Source organism: Tursiops truncatus, chromosome 8 (genome assembly GCF_011762595.2).
Source record: "Tursiops truncatus isolate mTurTru1 chromosome 8, mTurTru1.mat.Y, whole genome shotgun sequence".
NCBI lineage: Eukaryota > Metazoa > Chordata > Mammalia > Artiodactyla > Delphinidae > Tursiops > Tursiops truncatus.
In genome coordinates, this window is record NC_047041.1 from 99,646,933 (window position 1) to 99,667,360 (window position 20,428).

At 55.0% G+C, this 20,428-nt stretch overlaps 1 protein-coding gene across 1 annotated transcript; it reads right to left on the reverse strand.

Moving 5' to 3' along the window:
• On the reverse strand, positions 1-19,936 carry SLC22A8 (solute carrier family 22 member 8). Its single transcript, XM_033861675.2, has 10 exons — positions 19,601-19,936; positions 6,740-6,843; positions 6,061-6,215; positions 5,417-5,585; positions 3,159-3,282; positions 2,833-2,948; positions 1,663-1,877; positions 844-952; positions 504-707; positions 1-425 (listed from the first exon to the last, which is right to left on the reverse strand). The coding sequence occupies exons 1-10, from the start codon at positions 19,934-19,936 to the stop codon at positions 326-328; spliced, it is 1,632 nt and encodes a 543-aa protein (XP_033717566.1). The 3' UTR covers positions 1-325.
• Positions 19,937-20,428: the final 492 nt, after the last annotated feature.

The window sequence follows — 20,428 nt, forward strand, 5'->3', positions numbered from 1 at the left end:
GCAAGAAGGGGAAGGGAGTGGGAACAATGGGGGAAGTGGTCAGTGGGGAAGGGCTGGACAGAAGAATGGCAGGGCCTGGGCTGCAGGGAGGGTGAGGGCAAGGTGGGGTGTGCAAAGGCCTGTGGCCAAACTTTTGAACTGGCCAGGGCTGGGTTGGGGAGCCCCGGGGGTGGTGAAGATACCTCCACCAAGCTCTCAGAGGACTGTGTCCTAGGAGCACAGTTGCACCCAGGGCCCTCCCCAAGGTGCCTGCGGAGCCCAGAGACAGGCAGGGACCCGGCTGGGATTAGTCTCTGGAGGGCAGGGAAAGGAAGGTCTGTTGCCTTCAGTTGGGGCCCAGGCCCAGTTCACAAGGCTGCAGAGGGATCCTCTGGGATGCGTTTTCCGCTTCTGGCTCCTGCTTTGGCTCCTTTGCCTGCAGGGACCTAGGGAAAGAGAGCTCAGGAAAAGCCCTGGGCTTCCCCAAGGAGGAGGACTGGTGGGGCCAGAAACAGGGGACTGACCAGTTTTCTAAGTCTTCAACAGTCTCTGGCAAGGGCCGATTGAGCGTCTCAGGCAGGAAGAGGGCTGCACTGCCTCCCAGGAGGGCGATGGTCCCAAAGATGACATTGGGGATGAAGGGCTTCAGCTCCCCGGTGATTTTCACCAGTGGGGCCGTCATGCTTCCCACGCGGGTCCACAGGTTATTTATGCCCATACCTGTTTGCCTGGGAGAGTTCAGAGCAGAGATTGGCAGCCTCTGTGCGGGTTCTCAAAAAACAGCTCTGGGACCCCTGGACAGGGGCCACAATCCCACCTGCCCCTGTATCCTTTGGCTGGGCCGCTTCCAGGCCCAGCACCTACCTGATGACAGTGGGGTATAGCTCGCTCGTGTAGAGGAAGAGGCAGCTGAAGGAGCTGGACAAGCATCCCTTCCCAAACACAGCCAGTACTGTCCTCAGGGTCAACAAGTCTGCACAGGAAAGAAAAGGCAGTAGACCTTGCGGGCTCAGGAGCCCCTGAGTGTTCTCACTCCTCAGAGACCTTGTCTCCCTCTTTGCTTTGGCTGCCGGGCAGCTCACATCGAAACTTAAAGCTGAGTAGTAGCCCCTCTGCTATTCCCAGTGCTTTGCAGGCTTGTGTCCTGCTGCATTTGGGTTTTTCCCTGGCTCTGATTCCCTATTCTCATAATTTGTTGTATCTGTTTTTGTCCAAAAATATCTCCAGTCCCTTTGGAAGGATATAGGTGTATCAACACACAAACATCTATATAAAGTAAAAGTGGCTTTTCCAAGGTCATGGTGGAGTAGGTTGTGGGGTGTTCCTTGAGCACTGGGCTCTGAGGTTTCCCCATCCAAGCTTGTCTTCTGCAGCGATGTCACCCGGGCAACACCCAAATCCCGAGCACTTCCTCTCACTGTGTAGACACCACCATACTTTGCCCTGAGTCAGATCTGAAAAGGAGCTTTGATGTCATCTAGCCCACCTGTGTTATTTTCTAGACGAGAAACCTGAGCCCCAGGGAGTACAGGGAGCTGCTCAAGGTAACACAGTGAATTAGAGGCAGACTGAGCAGATCTGGCGTCCCTGGAACCCCGCTTCCCAGCCCGTGAGGCCCACAGACACATGGTCTCACGGGTCAGCCTCTTTCGGAGGGTTCTGGGGGTCGACCCAGCTTCTCACCCGAAGGCACAAAGATGAGAGACAGGATGCATCCTCCTGCCAGGAGCAGAACGACGGCCTCCGTGGTGTGCCGGCCCAGATAGCTTATGGAGACCATAGTGATGAACTTGGCTGGGACATCGACCCCACCAAAGATGAGCTGGAGAACATAGAGGTTGACGCCAAATTCCTCCACACCCATAGCCAAACTATAGTAGGCGAAACCGGTGGAAAACCTGAGGGTCAGAGAGTGAGTGATTAGGACCCACAGCCAGGCGGGGGCCTCTCCCCATACTGCTCATTGGGTCACCAGGATGATGAATAGTTTCATTTCTTGTCCCAACTGCAACAGATCGATAGGGGCTGCTTCAGTGGTGTTTTGAGGCCTCTGAGATTGTGTCTGGGCTCAGTGAGAGAGTGCTGGGATTGATTGGTTATGTCTGACATGGACATGGTCTAGGGTATGGTGACAAAGTGTCATATAATTGACTCCAGAGAATATCGGTCCTGGAGGGACTCTTGGAGACCAAAGGAGGCAGTAAACAATCTCTCTTTGTTGGGTAATGGTTTAACATTCAGATGGGGGAGGTGAAAGTCCCCAGGGCTGCACACATGGGTCAGATGCCTCCCCTCCCCCTCTCAGAATTGTGGAATCCCTTTTGAAGAGTTGCTGGATATACTGAATCCTTTTCACATGGGGGTGGCCAGGATGAGAAGGGCGTCAGAACCAGGTCACGGAAGGGGCTTTGAAGGAGATGTGGGATGTCGGGCAAAAGAGAAGACTTAGAAGAATCACAATTTCTGTCATTAAATCTTGAAGCCCTGAGAGCCAGGCTTGTTCTGTGGGGTCCCAGAGGGCAGAGCGGAACCAGTGGGGGGCAGGGACAGAGAGGCACAGCTCACATGGTAGGGATGTGAGCTGGTGAAGGTGTTTGGAAAATTTGCCCTGTGGGTGAGGTGGGTGTGACCCCAGGAGGAAGCAGACCCTTATGGCTGGACCTGGGTGTGGGGCAGGGATGCCAGAGATTTCTGGGGTTGGGGCTGGACTGGGGCAACCCTGAGGAGGGGATCCCTTGACTCTTCTTGCAGGTATTTTAGGCCTTGCCCTTAGGTGAGCCTGCCAGAGGCCTTGTACATGACCCCTGCTTGGCAGGGGTGCTAGGGTGTGGGCAGGGAGGGGTGGTGGGTTACCAGGCCAGGGAAAGACAGAAGGTCACACGGCGCAGGATGGGTGTCCGGAACAGGTCAGCTATGCTGTGTTTGGCCTTGGCCAAGGTGATCTCCTTCTGCAGGTTGAGTTTGATCTCCTTGGGGCAGAGGAAGGGGAGGGGTCCGTTAGCGACCAGCTGGTGGGCAGAGGGAGAAGAGAGGGAGGTGCAGGTCTGGTGCCTTTGGAAGAGCTTGCTTAGGGCATCAGATGTAGTTTGTGAGCAGGGGAAACAGAGGCAAGAGGAGGGGACAGTCCAAGCGCAGAGCCCAGGTTCGTGCCCAAGACCACAGTCCCTCTGGGTCTCTACCTCCAGGCTGAGTGCTTCTCCTTCCTCCTTCTTGCCATTGAAGGCCGCCACCTGCCGGAATGTCTTCAGGGCCTTGGAGGACCTTCCAGACAGGATCATCCAGCGTATGGACTCTGGCAGCCACCTGGGGGCCAGAACCGAGTCACAGTGGCTCCCAAACCCCCACCCCCACCTTATTCTGAGAGGCTGGAAAACGATCAAGAGCCAGGGCCGCAGGCTAGGAGGACCAGAAACCCGAGCCGCCTTACTGCAGGTTTCATGGAATTTATACTTGGTCAAGCTCTGCACCTGGGCTGCCTGCAGCCGGCACAAATTCCAGAGATCTCTTCTTCCCTTTCCAGAAGAGCTGTTCCCCTGCCCCCGACCCCCGGGCAGCGTGTTATCCTTGGGTGTTGTTCTTAGCTAGGAGCCTCGGGCCCTAGGCCAAGGCAGGTGGGGCCTGGGGAAGGGTTGGCATGCTCGAGGCTGGACAGTTGGAGGGTCCTACACGTCCATGTCCCCAGCCGTCCTTGGGCCCAATTCCAGGTCCTGGGTGAAGCGGGGGCAGGGCTGCAGTCCCAGGGCCGCTTAGGAAGGGGGCTAAGTTTAGGGCTGTGGTCTAGGGAAGGGGTCCGAGGATGCTTTGATTCTCCCTGCAAAAGGCCAACTCTGCTGGGTCGGGGGACGGTTTGCAAGCGCAACATGGGGCCTTGGGGTTGGCAAGCGTGTGGCCAACCTCACTCTCCCCCACCCTTGGGCTGTGCTTTTGGGATTGGTTCACCCCTGAGCAAACCCTGAGGGTCACAAATTGAAGGGAAATGGAGGAGGCAGAGGCGTGGGGAGAAAGGAGGGATGCTTGGAAAAGTCTGGTCCCAGGTGGGGTCCATTCCGACTGTGGACCCCACAGGCACCCAGGACCTGGCTCCAGTGAGACCCTCAGGGGAGTGGACACGGGTCACCTGGCCTCAGACCTTTGGTCCTGCTGGTAGTGGCAGCTTCCTGGGCCCATTGCTACCTGCCCTCTGGCCTTGTGGTCTTATTTCTGCCCTGACAGTCTTCTCAGCCTGCGCCTACCAAGATGATGGGTGACTTCCTCCCAAATCCCATAGCCAGGGCCTGGATTCCATCCCCCTCTCCCTGAGAATAATGACAACAGTGGCTTCCAATCAGTGAGCCTTCCTGTGGACCAGGCACGTGTAACTCTGGGAGACAGGCATCGGTATCTCCATCTTGCCTAGAAAAATCTTGAGGCTCAGAGTGGGTGAGGCTTGCCCCAAGTCACCCAGTGAAGGGACCTGCTGACCATCTGCCCTTATTTTGCCTCCCACCTCTCGGCTCCCATCCTAGGCTGTGGACATGCCGAGCTCCACTCTGGACTCTCGGACCATCTCTCTCACTGCAAGATTGCCCGTCCCCTTGGGAGCTTATTCTCATTTTCAAATGGAGGCCCCATTCCAGTCCTGCGTCTTTTTGTGAAACCTTGGAGGATTGCTTCACCTCTCTCATCCTCGGTTTCCTCATCTGTAAAATGGGAATACTAATGTCCCCTTCACACAGAGATGCCCTGAGTGCTGGTATGTTGTGGGTTGGTGCCCAGAACAGGGCCTTGCACGTAGTAAGTGCCGGATAAAGGATCCTCCAGGACTTCATTTCTGCTCCTGGGCTTGTTCATTACCTCCTGTTCTTTGGGCCCAGCTATCAACTACCACCTACAGATGGGTTTCCTGTCTTCCACATGTCCTTACTCGGGGTCTCTGCCCCAGACCCCTTGATTCTCCCAGGTTCTCAGGTTGGAGCTTTCCTTTTCTTTATACCTCAAATCCAGAAGTCCCCACACTCTGAGGATTTCGCCTTCAAAATGCCCCTCAGACTCATCTCCCAGGCTCCTCTTGCCCACGCGGTCACTCCCCTTTGTCTCTCGTCCCCACCCACTTGGGTGTGTCCTTCTGTGTGATTATGTCACGAACGGAAGTTTGGTCAGGCCCCTCAGCACCCCGGGCACCTTCAGGGGCGTTCTCTGTCCCTCCACGTGAAACCGAGGCCCCTCTGGCTTTCTGTGCTCTTCACAGCCAGACCCTAACCCCCTCACCGCCCCCCCAGCCGAGCGCTCCCTCCCCGCATGCCTCGGTGTGTGGTTCCTCCTCCCTGGAACGCCCTTCCCGACTCTGGGATGGGGTGTCTCGGGACAGACAGAGTCAGCCAGCCTGGTCAGGCATGGGCTCCTCCTGTTTGATCCCGGCGGCTCTAAGGAGGGGGCTGAAGAAAAGAGGGTCACATACCAGGACAACAGGAAGAAGGCGAAGAAGGGAATGGACACGGTTAACTGGAGCCAGCGCCACTGGGGGATGGCGTAGGCCAGGCCAGGCAGAATGAACTGGCCACTGGTGTAGAAGTAACCGAGTGAAATCGACTTGATGGCCCGCATCCGGGTGGACACCCACTCGACACCTGCAGGAGGAACCCAAGGACCAGATTAAGACCCTCCTGGGCGGTGGGCACCTCCTGAGAAGGGGCACCAGCTCCTGCCCCTCCGTTGGCTACTTGAGCTGACCCTGATCCTAAGGTTTCATCGCCCCCATTTTAGAGATGCGGTGACTGAGGGTCAAGAAGGTAGGACTCAAACGTAGGTTTGACTGACTCCCAAGCCTGCAGTCTTGACTGCCTCTCCAGTGGCGGGTGACGTCCCTTGTTTGACCTACTTGTGCGTATGGGCTGAACGAGCTCATGTACCGGCAGATGCCAGGCCCGGGGGAGCTGCTGCTGCTCTGCTTGTTGCTACGTTCAGGGGGGGTCTCTGGGGTCCTGAGAGGGGCAGCGCCTTGCCTGACCAAGGTCGCCCGGTGCCTGGGGCTGAGCCACGCTCTTGGCTTCAGGCTGGTGCTCCCCAAACTCCTGGTCCCCGTCCCCTCCCCCGGTGGCTCACTCAAGATCGTGGTGCTCAGGGTGATGCCTGAGATGCCGCAGCCGCACAGGAAGCGGAAGACTGTGTAGATGGGGAGGGTGGGGCTGAAGGCTGCGCCTGAGCCGCTGGCTGCCAGCAGCAGGTAGCTGCAGGTCAGGATGGGCTTGCGGCCAAATCTGCAGCTCGAACAAGAAGAGGGTCGTTAGCTGCTGTGAGCCGGCCAAGGGCAGTGACTCTGCGGGGCAAAGGGCTGGACCCTCCACCTCCCAAAGGGCCAGGCAGGGCGTGTAACTCCCTCCCCAGACAGAGCCTTGCTGGTAATTGCTTTTTTCTGTTGACAAGTTAGACGTTTGAGTTAATGAGTGATCTCCTCCACCCCCAGCTTAGCTACCTGAGCAGGGGTCAAAGGACGTCTCCTCTCCAAGCCGTTCATCCACCCACCTCCATGGCCATGCAGCCACTACTGGGTCTGAAAACCCTGAGGCCGTTTCCCCGGGTCTGGGGAGGCTGGAAGACTCAAGCTGTAGGGGTTTTGGGGCAGGGAGAAGGCTGTGGCCCCGAAAGGGGCTGGCCACACAGCAAGGACCATCTCTCCCCCCTACCCCAGCTCTTGGCCTCTTTGGGGGTGCATGGGTGTAATGGAGAGGGGCGGGGGGTCTCCATGGGTTGTGCCTCCCCTGGCGAGGCCCCCGCGTCTCACCTGTCAGACAGGTCTCCCAGCACGAGCCCCCCAATCAGTATGCCCGCCATGAAGATAGACTGGGCCATCTCCTTCAGTTTGTTGGAGCTGCACACCAGGTCCCACTGCGCAGGAGAGAGGGAGAGCCACCCGGCCACCCGGCTCAGCCCAGCCCAGCCTCTCAGCTGCGCTCAGCCTGCGCCCCCCATGTGTGCGCTCCCTCCCCCAGCGCCGGGGCTTGGCTTCCCTGAGCCTGGCCCCTGCTCCCGGTGCTGCTTCCCCCTTCAGGCTGGCCCTGTGGTTCTGCAATGACAACATCCCTTCGGCACATGTGGCCTGCCATATGGCTCGTGAAGTCCGCTCAGCTGCCACAGCCAGGTCTGTCTTCAAGCTCCTCCAGGCTCACCTGCGTCCTGCGGTTACCTGTGTGTCTGCTCCCCAGCTTCGCTTGTGCAAGGCTGGTCCCTCTGCTTGCCCCCTCTCTCCTCCAGGGGCCACTCCCGCCGCCACCTCCCTCCATCCCACACCTTCGGTCTGTCTCCTGACCGCTCTGCATCGTCATTTGCTTATGTTCCAGTCTCTCCACTTAAAGCCTCTTTCCCTTCCACATTTGCTTCATTTCTCTCTTCCTTTCAAAGCCAGATCTCTTGAACAAGGAGCCATCCTGGCTGTCACCCCACCCTCGTGTCCCACTCATTTCCTGAGTCTGCCCCCACCCTCCACTGAAACTCTGCTCCCCAAACCCAATGGAACCTTCTGTTTCCTGACCTGACTTCCCTTCGGCAGCCCGTGACCCTGCTGACCTCTGCCTCCTCCGGTCTTCCTCCTTTCCCTCCCTCTGCGGCCTTCTTTCTCTCTATCCCTTAAAAGTTCCCCAGGCCTCTTCGTGGATCTTTCTCTTTTTATTCACTTTCCCCAGGAAATGCCACCTGCTCCTGTGGCTTCAATGACTATTTTATGGTGAAAACTCCAAACCCCTCTCTTTAGCCCAACCTTTCTTCTGGCCTTGAGACCCATCGACTCAGCAGCCTACTTGAAATCTCCACCTGGAGGGTGTCTTTTGGGCATCTCAGAGTCAGCGAGACTTGCCACCCTCTCCCTGTGAGGTCTGAAGTACAGTGACTGGCAGCCCTTTTTGGACTCCTTCCTCTCCCATGTTACAATCGCTTCATCCTCCAGTTTCTAACTTTTTAAATACTTCTTTTTTCTCTGGCCGCCGCTAGCGGCATGTGGGATCTTACTTCCCCAACCAGGGATCGAACCCATGGCCCCTGCAGTGGAAGCGTGGAGTCTTAACCACTGGACCGCCAGGGAAGTCCTTTAATATTTCTCGAATCTGGATTCTTCTATCTCCATTACTGCTATCTTAGTGCAGGCCTCATCCTCTTATACTTGGATTAAGAATAACAGCCAATATACAGTAGAAATGAAAGCAATGGGACCTAATGAAACTTACAGGCTTTTGCACAGCAAAGGAAACCATAAACAAAATGAAAAGATAACCTATGGACTGGGAGAAAATATTTGCAAATGATGAGACCGATAAGGGCTTAATTTCCAAAATTTACAAACAGCTCATGCAACTCAAAACCAAAAAACAAACAACCCAATCGAAAAATGGGCAGAGACCTAAAGAGACGTTTCTCCAAAGAAGAAATACGGATGGCCAACAGGCATATGAAAAGATGCTCAATGTCGCAAATTATTAGAGAAATGCAAACCAAAACTACAATGAGGTATCACCCCACATCGGTCAGAATGGCCATCATTAAAAAGTCTACAAATAACAAATGCTGGAAAGGGTGAGGAGAAATGGGAACCCTCCTACACTGTTGGTGGGAATGTGAATTCGTGCAGTCACTATAGAAAACAGTATGAAGGGTCCTCAAAAAACTAAAAATAGAGTTCCCATATGATCCAACAATCCCATTCCTGGGCATATATCTGGACAAAACTATAATTAAAAAAGATACATGCACCCCTATGTTCATAGCAGCACTGTTTACAATAGCCAAGACATGGAAACAACCTAAATGTCCATTGATGGATGAATGGATAAAGAAAATGTGGTACATATATACAGTGGAATACTACTCAGCCATAAAAAAGAATGAAACAATGTCATTTGCAGCAACATGGATGGACCTAGAGATTATCATACTAAGTGAGGTAAGTCAGAAAGAGAAAGACAAAATATCATATGATATCACTTATATGTGGGATCTAAAATATGACACAAATGAACTTATCTACGAAACAGAAACAGACTCACAGACATAGAGAACAGACTTGTGGTTGCCAAGCAGGAGGGGAGCAGGGGAGGGATGGATTGAGAGTTTGGGATTAGCAGATGCAAGCTGGTGTATATAGCATGGATAAAAAAACAAGGTCCTACCGTATAGCACAGGGAACTATATTCAATATGCTGTGATAAACCATAATGGAAAAAAATATGAAGAGTGTATATATGGGTAACTGAGTCACTTTGCTGTATAGCCGAAATTAACACAACATTGTAAATCTGCTATACGTCCATAAAATAAATTTTAAAAAAAGAATAACAGCCAATATATATTGAGGGCTTACTCTGCACCAGGCACTGTTCTAAGTAAGCACTTTCCATGCCTTAATTTTTTCAGTCATCGTAGCAACCTTACGATGTAGAGCTGCTGTCATCCTCATTTTACAGTTGAGGAAATTGAGCCCAGAGAGTATTATCGGCAACAGTCTTCTGACAGGTCTCCCAACCTTCGACCTCAGTCCTTCCTGTCCATTCTTTCCCTGGTAACCTGAGGGGCTTTTCTGAAGCACCTCTCGGGCGTCAGCTTGCTGCCTTGCCTAAGGCACCCCCTGGCTTCCTCTTGCCCTCTGGGTAAAGAGAAAGCTCTGTTAACACAGATTTATGCAGCCCTCAGGCTCTGGCCCCTGCCCACCTGTCTGGCCTAACCTCCCGCTAATCCCCAGCACGCACCCTTTGTCCAGTTATCCTGAATTACTTGTGTAATGAAGTGAAGAAGCTCATTCACTGGAAATGCCTGATGAGAATGTTTTGGAAGCAAAACAGTGCGGGCAAAGGACCACACATCCCAGGGAGTTCTTTCTGCTTTCCTCCCGGGGAGCGAGGGGGATTGGGCGAGGGTGAAGTCTCCAGGTCCTCCAGCTTGCTCACAGTGGCCCAGAGTGGCCAGCAAACCCAGGGCTCTTCTGGCTGGAAAGGGAGCCTGCATGGTACATGTGTGGGGATGGGGGAGGGAAAGGAGTAGAGGAGGAAGGGAGGTGGTGTGAAAGGAGTAGGCCAGCGGGTGTCTAGAGAGACATTCTGTACTGTGTAGCATGCGGTGTAAAGGGACAGCCCATCCGGGAGCGAGATGGGGCCGTGTAATTCTTGACAGTGATGTGTGAGTGGAAGAAGTGGGTGCTGCTTCCACTTCATCTGAGTAAGAGGGAATCCCTGGCCTGGACTTGCGTGCTTTCTCCCTTCCTGTTGGTTAGGAATGGTGGTAACTAGAGCAACTCTGGAAGCCACGTGTTGAAGATGGCGGAGCTGCTGTGTGTCTCGGTCCCTGAATGACCTCGGAAGGGGACTGGGAACACAAGAGCATGGGACCAGATATAGAGAGAACTGGAGAGATTTTTTTTTTTTTTTTTTTTTTGCGGTACACGGGCCTCTCACTGTTGTGGCCTCTCCCGTTGCGGCGCACAGGCTCCGGACGCAGGCTCAGCGGCCATGGCTCACGGGTCCAGCCGCTCCGCAGCATGTGGGACCTCCCCGGACCGGTCACGAACCCGCGTCCCCTGCATCGGCAGGCGGACTCTCAACCACTGCGCCACCAGGGAAGCCCTGGAGAGATTTTTAAAGGCATCCTGGAATTTTGGGGGGGAAGGGAAGATATTTTGAGGGGTTTTGGCATGCTTTCTGTGTTAAGAAAACCCGTAGCTGAAGTCTCCATTCTTCAAGGTGTTGAGAGAGTGATTTATGTTTCCTTTGACCCTGACTCCATGCGTAGGCCTGGCCACGTGGGGTCCGTGGTTGTAATCAGGTTTTCACTAGTGATCCTACAGAAGCTTCAGGCTATTGTGTTCCTCTTTGCTTTTGTACTTGATATCTTCCCCTACTCTAGCAAGGTTGTCAGTCCTTCAAAAGACACGTCAAGATCACTTACTCTGGTGCCAGAAGCATCTTTTCTGGCTGCCTGGTACAAGCAGGTAGTCAGTAAATATTCGTGAAATGGATAAGTGTCTGAGAAGCACATCCAGACTCCCAGTGCAATTCCTCATTTCTCCTTCCACACTCAGCATCCCGTTCTTACCTCGAAGAGGACACAGATTACATAGCACGCTACCTGCCTATGTGCTTGTCTATCTCTCCTGCATTCCGTAACCACACCGAGGGCGGAGACATCTCATTTGACGCTTTAACCCCAGCAGCTAGCAGAGTAGGTGGTTCACAGTAAATGTTAAATGTTTGTCCAATGAATCATTAATGGGGTTGCTATACATAGCTTACCGATGAGGCCCAGAGAGGAAGAGGTAACCAGCTGACTGGAGGGAACCGGTCACTCAGCTTCTATCTAGCCCATGGCATGGCCTGGGCTGACCTCTTGTCTATCGGCTTTTGGCGGCTCCACATAGAGTTCTTGCTCCCAATATCCCCTCCAATGTTCTTGGCCTTCTTTTTCCTTTCTTGGAATGTTTACTCCTTAGGGAGCTGGATTCAGGAAGGCAAGAACAGGAAGCCCACTGCGGTGTCTTCCTGAGTGATGATATACCAGGAAGGTGGTGGGGGAGAAAGAGAGGGCTTACTCTGCTCCGGAGCAAGCTTTGCAAATGATGCCATAATAAATGTATGAAGTGGGTACTATTATTTTCTTTTATTTATTTTTATTTTTTTGCGGTGTGCGGGCCTCTCACTGTTGTGGCCTCTCCCGTTGTGGAGCACAGGCTCCGGACGCGCAGGCCCAGCGGCCATGGCTCACGGGCCCAGCCGCCCCGCGGCATGTGAGATCTTCCCAGACCGGGGCACGAACCCGCGTCCCCTGCATCGGCAGGCGGACTCTCAACCACTGTGCCACCACGGAAGCCCAGGTACTATTATTATCTCCATTTTACAGACCAAGAACCCGAGACTCAGAGGGTAAATAACTTGCCCAAGCACAGCTTTGGTTCATTTCAAGGCAGAGACTCAAACTCAGGTCTTCTGGACGCCCAACTAGCGCTCTGAGTCCTGAGCTGCCGGAGGGAAGGCTCAGTCCATGGGAGCTGTAGCCATGCGTCACTATAAGACATAAGCACAGGATGGGCTGGAGTCATGGTCAAGGAGGCAGCCAAGGCCAGAGCCAAGGGGGCTGATCTGATGTCAGGCCCAAAGGGTGAGGGACAGGCTCAGGAGCTGGAGCGGAGCAAAATCATAGGCCAGGAGGCCCCTCAGACGGCAAAGAAGAAGGCGTGATGTAAACGGTCAGGGCGAGCCACGTGTGATCAAGGATGGGGACCCTGCTCCGTGTGTGTGTGTGTGTGTGTGTGTGTGTGTGTGTGTGTGTGTGTGTGTAGGCTGACTCTGCCAGGGGACCCCACACATGGTCCGTACTCCCTCCAGAGCAAGGACAAGGGGAACAAACTTCCCTAGATTTGGGGCCTTTTAGCTCCAGTTTAGAACTTGGGGAGAATTGCTCTGCCTCTGTCTACTCTTGGACCTCTGATGGAACCAAGGCTGGGACGCAACGGCCAGAGAGCCAGGTACCTGGGAAGACTCAAAAAGGCATGCGTCTCCAGCTCTGCCACTTAGTAGCTGTGAGTTCCTGGGCCAGTTACTTAACCTCTCTGGGGCTCACTCTCTTTATCTGTAGAATGGGGGTAATACTAATACCTGCTTCTCAAGATTGTAAATAAAATAAGGAATGAAGAGCACCCAGCACCATACCTGGCAAACAGTCGGCACTCTGTGTGATAGTGTTTTATTATTATTGTCACATGTCATTGTAAGGCCTGTGCTCACAGGGACATGTGATGCAGTAGAAGGGGCGTGGATTCTGCAGTCAGGACCCCCATCCCTCTTCCTACAAAAACTTGATTTCACCATCATGGCTGAGAGAGCCACCTTCTGGATCTGACCCCAGTGTATTCCTCTGTAAAAAGGGGCAAAGTTCACAGTGGCCATAAAAGAAGATTAGCAGGGTCGTGAAAGAAGGAAAGCAAAGCACCCGCCCAGGGCCCTGCACACGGTAGACGTTCACCTCGACCCTGGAGAGCCCAGGGGATGGCCCCGGGCTCCTCTTGCCTGCGATTACAGCTTCCTAGGTGAGGGCTGCCATGGCGTGGGGTCAGGCTGGCCCAGACACGTGGCTGAGCTGGGGCCCCCTGGTCATTACGCAAGAGTCAGATTGGAGGCTAGGAAAGGGGAGATGATAGGACGGGCGCCCAGGGCAGGGGCCAGGGTGAGCAAGTAGGGGTGATGCAGGAGCTCAGCTGGAGACAAGAGGTGGACAGATGGTCTGGGAGGTGCGCGGCCTGGGGATTTGGGGGTGAGCGTGGAGGAAGACCAGACACTCGGCAGGGGAAACTTCCAGGGTGGAGACCCGCTTTTGGGAGGACCACTGAGTGGGATCTCTGCTTCTCCAGCGGCTGACTTGGGGCCTCCAGGGACCTGTGTGGGGAGACAGGATTTCTGTGGCCCTGGAGACAGGACAGGAAGGCCCAAGGCCCAGAGAGTACTCACAGGGGCCTCAGAGGGAGGGCCTGCTCATCCAAGGCCAGGCCCGGGCCTTCGAGGGCTGCAGGGTTGGGTTTCCGGAGCCCCCAGACTGAGCCGGGCCCCCACAGGGCTGTATTCTGTGGTGTGGAAGCTGTGGGCTCCTCTCCAGGGAATCCAGAGTCCACAGTCCTCACTCCTCACACTTTCCAGACTTAAAAGAAAGGCCTTTGTTTCCTCTTAACGTCCTGGTAAAGCTCCTTCTGAAAAATTCCTACCTTGTCTCTGCTGAACCCAGAGAAAGGAATGTGTGGTCACCTCTGCCAGCAAAGCTTATGGGATCAGAAGGGGGAGGGAAATCCCCCGTGCTCCTGGCTGGACCCAGCTCAGCCCTCCCACCCTCGCCTCCTCTGCAGGGAAGGTCCTTATTATCCCATTCTACAGATGAGGGGACTGAGGTGGGGAGGGAGATGACTCACCGGGTCCCGGCCTTCGGGGGGTGGAGCTGGGCCCTGCGTGCTGCCCTGTGCTGGGTTGGGGGGTGGAGTGAGACAAAGCCCGGCCGCCAGGGTGAGCTGGGAAGAGCTGTGACAGCTGATTCTCCTTTTACTGGGAGTCCCCCTACTCTTCTGGGGGGACTAACCCCCTACTTCTCAGGACATCTCTATTCATCATGACCACCACAACAGCAACAGTGGCAGCAAACATTAGCTGAACACCTTGTAGGTGCCAGGCCCTGTGCTAATGCTGGCCTTGCATTATCTCTTTTAATGGTCACACTTGTTCTCTTACCCCATTTTACAGATGAGGAAACTGAGACTTCTGGGGTTGTAACATCCCTAGTAAACAGCAGAGTCAGAATGTGAACTCTGCTGCTTGGCCCTGGCTCATGGTGCCATGCTGTCCACCTGGCAGATGGCTCCTTGCCTACTAACCAGGGTCACCTGGACTGAGTTGGTTGCCAGGTGCTGTCTTCCTTATTACCACCCTTCCCTCCAGGGCTGGCACACCCAGGTCCCTGCCTCCACGCCAGAGACACACCCCTAGGTGAGCCAGCCACTGTCTTACCTCCACCCCGTGAGGGACCGGAACCCCACCCCACCCCAAGTGATGGAGCGTGGATTTGCCACGGCTTGAACCACAAACAGAGAGGGTTTGACCTTGCTGTGCTGCTAAGAGCACCTGGCTGGGTCTGGCCACTGACATTTCCCTGACTGAGTGAGGACCCTGATCAGGGGTTCTCATGGCTGAGAGTCCTCAGGGAGCCTGGGCCTGACCAGGACCCGACCCAGAGAAGGGGGCAGACCTCAAGGCCTGGTGAAACCCCGCGTATTTGGGATGCAGATTCACATGGTCCTAACAGCTTTAATGGTGACTGGGTGCTCAGCTGGTACAGATGTGAGCTGATGCTTGACGGGGTACAAGACCTGCAAGCTGGGCCTCCCTGGTGGCGCAGTGGTTAAGAATCCGCCTGCCAATGCAGGGGACACGGGTTCGAGCCTTGGTTCGGGAAGATCCCACAGGCCGCGGAGCAACTAAGTCCGTGCACCACAACTACTGAGCCTGCACTCCAGAGCCCGCGAGCCACAACTACTGAGCCCATGTGCCACAAGTACTGAAGCCCACGCACCTAGAGCCTGTGCTCCGCAACAAGAGAAGCCACCGCAATGAGAAGTCTGCACACCGCAACGAAGAGTAGCCCCTGCTCGCGGCAACCAGAGAAAGCCCACGCGCAGCAACGAAGACCCAAGGCAGCTAAAAAAAAACCTGCAAGCTCTGCTGTTGGCCAGGCTCCCTGGAGCTCAAGGTGCAGCCTGGAGGGGAAGACACTTCCCAGCAGTCAGCACTGTCTGAGTCCCTCCTGCCGGGCTCTGAGGGCATATGGCCTTCATTCAGCATTAACTGAGCGCTTCCCAGAACCTAGCCCAGGGTGCAGTGGCCGGGGGATGCAGTCCCCAGGAGCACAGGGTGGGGAAGTGGGGGCAGGTGGCTCTGGAGCCCTGCTGCCTGGGTTTGGCTCCCAGCTCCAGCATTTATAAGATGTGGTGCCTTGGGCCAGTAACCTGTACCTTGGTTTCCTCATCTGCAAAAAGGACATAATATAGGTACTAACCTCAGAGAGTTGTTGTGAGGATTAAATGAGTTCATACGAGCAAACTGATTAGAGCCATCTGGCAAGGGGTTAGCACACGGTAAGGGTAGCGATGGTTATTATTTCGTTGCTCCCTGTAGGATTTTTGTTTCCTCGTCTAGGTTCTGGAGGACACGGACGGTGGCTTTACCCCTTCTCTCTGTCTTCCAGGGACCAGACGTACAGCAAGTTGCCCACACACCTGGAAACTTAGTTACAGATATTGGGGCATTTCCACGCCCCCCACCCCTGCCCTGTTCCTCACCCCAACATCCATTTGGTTCCCGAGTCCCAGAGATTCTGACCCCCAAACCTCTCTGGTATTTACTTCGACTGCCCCTGCCATCTGTCATCTTGGTCCTGGGTCCCTGTGGCAACCTGCTAACTGGTCTCGCAGCTGCTGGACCAAAATGCTCTGCAAGCTACTCTCCGCCCTGCAGTTGGGGCAGGAGATAGATGGGCCCCAGGCTGAGCAGCCGGAGTTCGTCCCCTGTGGACAGATACGCCAGAGTAGCAGGAGGGAGGAGAGCTGAGCCCTGTCCAGATAAGAGATAAAAGATTGCATATGCCTCATTCTTGAAGCCAAGGAGACCTTCCCAACTATACGTACTCAGAAAGGCTCCTTGAAGGTCAACAACGGAGGGGGCGCCGCTCCATAGTAAGTGACCTCAACCTACCCACAGGCCTCTTTGCTAGAATCCATCTTGGCTAAGAGATGCGCGCGCACACGTGGGAGGACCCTGAGATAAACAAAATATGGACTCAGAACCAGGCAAAGTGAGATGAGTGGCCAAAGGAAACCCGGAAGAAATGCCCCATATAAGTGATTCAAACTACCACAAGGGGGCTTCCCTGGTGGCGCAGCGGTTGAGAGTCCGCCTGCCGATGCAGGGGACGTGGGTTCGTGCCCCGGTCCGGGAGGATCCCACATGCCGCGGAGCGGCTGGGCCCGTGAGCCATGGCCGCTGAGCCTGCATGTCCAGAGCCTGTGCTCCGCAACGGGAGAGGCCACAACAGTGAGAGGCCCGCGTACCGCAAAAAAAAAAAAAAAAACTACCACAAGGGTGCAACTCTCTCTCTGAGTTGGGCCATGTGTCTATCCACATGTACCCTTTTACCTCCTAATAAATACTTTACTTGTTTCACCACTTTCTGTCTGTGTGGGAATTCATTTCTACAGAGCCGAAGGGCCAGGGCCTTGTCACTGGCCACCGGTCTAGTGACTAGGATTCAGCGCTCTCACTGCTGCGGCCTGACTTCAATCTCTGGCTGGGGATCGAGATCCTGCTTCAAGCTGCTGCTGTAGGCCGAGGCCACCCGAGATCACAGAGTGCAGATCCTTAGAAGGCGATCTGAGCACGCCACACTCCCGCATAACACCATGCAACGGCTCCCTGTCGCCTTCGAGACAGAGCCCTTCGCCCCGGCATCCACGGCAGGCCCTCCTGCTGGCCCGCTTCCTCCCTGTGTCCCTGGCCTCCGCAACCCGCTGCCCGCCTCTCCAGCCTTCCTGAGTCTCTTGCAGTCCTTACTGCTTTGCTCTCTTTATGCTCCTGTGACTGTGCATGTGACTCCAGGCACTCTGTTCCTTTCGCCTGGGCTGCACTTGCCCGCATCAGCCCCCGCCCTAACCCTGACCCCTCCTTCACCCTCAGCTCAGGCTTTGCTGACTCCAGTGAGCCCCCCTGGGTTCCCCCTCCAGGCAGATTCCATGCCCCTCCTCTGGGCTCCCCGAGCACCCTGAGTTTATAAAGCTCGTATCCATTCATTACACAAATATTTATTTCACAGAGCGCCTCCTCTGTGCCAGGCACTGTTCCAGCTGCTGGGGATACAGCAAAGCAGCTGAAAGCCCCTGCCCTGGGAAGCCTGCATACCCCACCACGCTGCTGGTGACTTTCCTCACTACAGGTGAACACCTGGAGGACAGGCAGGGCTCATGAGTTCCTTGAGTCTGTGTCCTCAGTACTGTGAGTGTCGCTGTCAACAAATGTTGGATGCTGGATGTATTTCAGGTACTGGGCTGGGTGCTGGGGAGAAAAAGTGCATAGGACAGGGATGGAGTATCCGGGGCTATGAGAGGCAGCAGATGTGATGGTTAGGAGCGCAGCTCTGGGGCAGGTGCCTGTGCTCAGATCCCGAATCTGCCTCTTACTAGTGGCGAGAGCTTGAACAATCTCCTCATTCTCTGTGGGCTTCAGTTTCCCCATCGCAACAATGGGCTTATCATACTATCTTTTTTTTTTTTTTTTGCCGTACGCGGGCCTCTCACTGTTGCGGCCTCTCCCGTTGCGGAGCACAGGCTCCGGACGCGCAGGCTCAGTGTCCATGGCTCACGGGCCCAGCCGCTCCGCGGCATGTGGGATCCTCTGGGACCGGGGCACGAACCCGTGTCCCCTGCATCGGCAGGCAGACTCCCAACCACTGCGCCACCAGGGAAGCCCTATCATACTATCTTATAATGGTGTCAGGAAGGTTAAAAGGGTTAATATGTATAAAGCGCTTAGGACAGTGCCTTGCGCGCAGTCAGTGCTTTATACAGAAATAAATATTCACTAGACAAATGAATAGCAATCGTAGATTCTGAACATAGATAGTCCTGGATTCAAATCGTCTCTCTGCCAGGTCCGAATCATATGTGATCCTGGGAAAGTCATTGAACCAGGCTGAGCCTCAGTTTCCTCATCTGAAGGTACTAACAATACTTCCCTCACTGAGATGCCATCTCCAGGGATTCCAGGAGCCCACGCTCATAGTGTGCCCAGCACAGGACTGGCACCAGGTAAAGACTTTGAAATGCATCTCTTCTAATGTGGCAAAAGCAAGATCCTGCCCTCGAGGGGCTCATGGTCCCCGAAGGGAGAATGAAAACACTGGCCTCTGCTCACTGCTCAGATGTCACCCCCTCCAGGAAGCCTCCCTAGAATCCCGTGGTCCCCCTACTCTTTTGTACTGCCACTGGACCTTCACTTCCCTCCTCTCAGTCTTAGTTTTTTTTTGAATGAAAAAGGAGATAAAATCACCTTCAACAGAATATCATTGTGGGAATCAAAGTGTGGGAGACAATGTCTGCCAGAGGCCAAGACGTGCCTGACCATTTGTGGATCCTCAATAAATGACAATTCCCGTTTCGCTCTCTTCATCTGACCATGGTCTCCAGGTCATTCGAGAGCCTGATTTAACTCTGTAACTCCTGGAGATGGTGGGTAAAAGAATCAGTGAATAGGGGCTTCCCTGGTGGCGCAGTGGTTGAGAGTCCGCCTGCCGATGCAGGGGACGCTGGTTCGTGCCCCAGTCCGGGAGGATCCCACATGCTGCGGAGCGGCTGGGCCCGTGAGCCATGGCCGCTGAGCCTGTGCGTCTGGAGTCTGTGCTCTGCAATGGGAGAGGCCACAGCAGTGAGAGGCCCGCGTACCGCAAAAAAAAAAAAAAAAAAAAAAGAATCAGTGAATAAATGAGGATGTGAATGAATGGGAGATGAACACATAAGTGACGGCAGGAGAGGATGAGATGTTTTCTGGGTCTGCTCAGGCATGTTCCAACCCTCACCTCTGTCCATCCCCTCCTCCACACACTGTCCCACCTTGAGACCTTTGCACAAGATGGAATTTTCCTCCTTTTCCCCATTGCCTGGCTAAATCTTGCTGGACTCCCTTATCTCTGCCCAAGGTCACTTCTTTAAGGAAGCTTCCCCTGGCCCCTGCCCCCAGCCCAGGGGTAGGCAGTAGTCTAAGGTCACAACCTTAAGTACTTTGAAGTTGTAATTTGACATTTCTTTGTGTGGTCCTCTCGTTAATTGCTGTTACCCCCGCTAGGCGGTGGACCCCGTGGGAACAGGGACAGTGCATTTTTGTATCCCCAGAGGTTGGCACTGCGCCTGGCATAGAAAGGACTGTTTGCACTCTGAAAGTGAAGAGACGGAACCTTTAGGTTGGTGTGTCTCTGCACCCAGGTCCTTCCTCTCTGCCTGCCCAGTGCCCTGTCCCTGGGTCTCATGCTCCCCTGTCCACGAGTGTGGGGTTCCTGCTGTAATTGGAGGGAGAGGGCTGGCCTCTGGGCATACCTCAGTTACAATGGAGTCCCTGGTGCTGACGTCGTACGTCCAGCCATCCAGGCAGGGCTCGGTGGCCCCCTGGGTGTCATTGGGCAGGCTGGCGTTGGGTGGATACACAAAACGGAGGCACGGCTCAGGCTTCTCATTCAGGCCCATGGGGAGCACCCAGGGCCCCGCGGAGGCGTTGGGTGGCGGGCGACAGTGGTAGGCGGGGGTGGCCGCCGTGAAGATCTGCAGCAGGTTGTGGTTGGCCATGCTCAGGATCGGGAGGCCGAGCAGGACTGTGTGCAGGAACTGGAAGGGCCCTTTGCTGGCCACGCGGTCAACGAGCTCGGCGAAGGTCATGGCACCGGACAAGATGAGCCAGAGCTACGGGTGGGTGGGGCACCAGGCCGGGGAGAGGGAAGTGTGCACGGGGGTGAGGGTGGGCAGGGGGATGGGTGTGGAAGCACAAGGGGGAGGGTGTGCCCCAGTGTATGTGTAAGCCTGTGTATGTAGAAGTGTGTGAGGATGTGGGGCTCAGCTGTGTGTACCCACAGATTTGCGTGTGGATGAGGATGTACCCAACTGCGCCTGCAGACGTGGGGTCGCAGGTGTGGTGTGTGTTCACGGCAGTGTCTGCTGGGATGTGCACATTTAGGCTGGAGTGGAAGGGCACAGCTGTGTGAGCACGGGTGTGTCGCTGTGTGCGTGTGGGGACTTGTGGGTGTGAGTGTGTGTTCAGCCAGGCTGGTCACACGCGCTGCAGGCATGGGGCAGTGCAGGCCAGGCCGCTGGGACCAAGGGGCCCCGTCTTGGACGTTGTCCCCACAGGATGGATGTCAGGAGTGAGTGGGA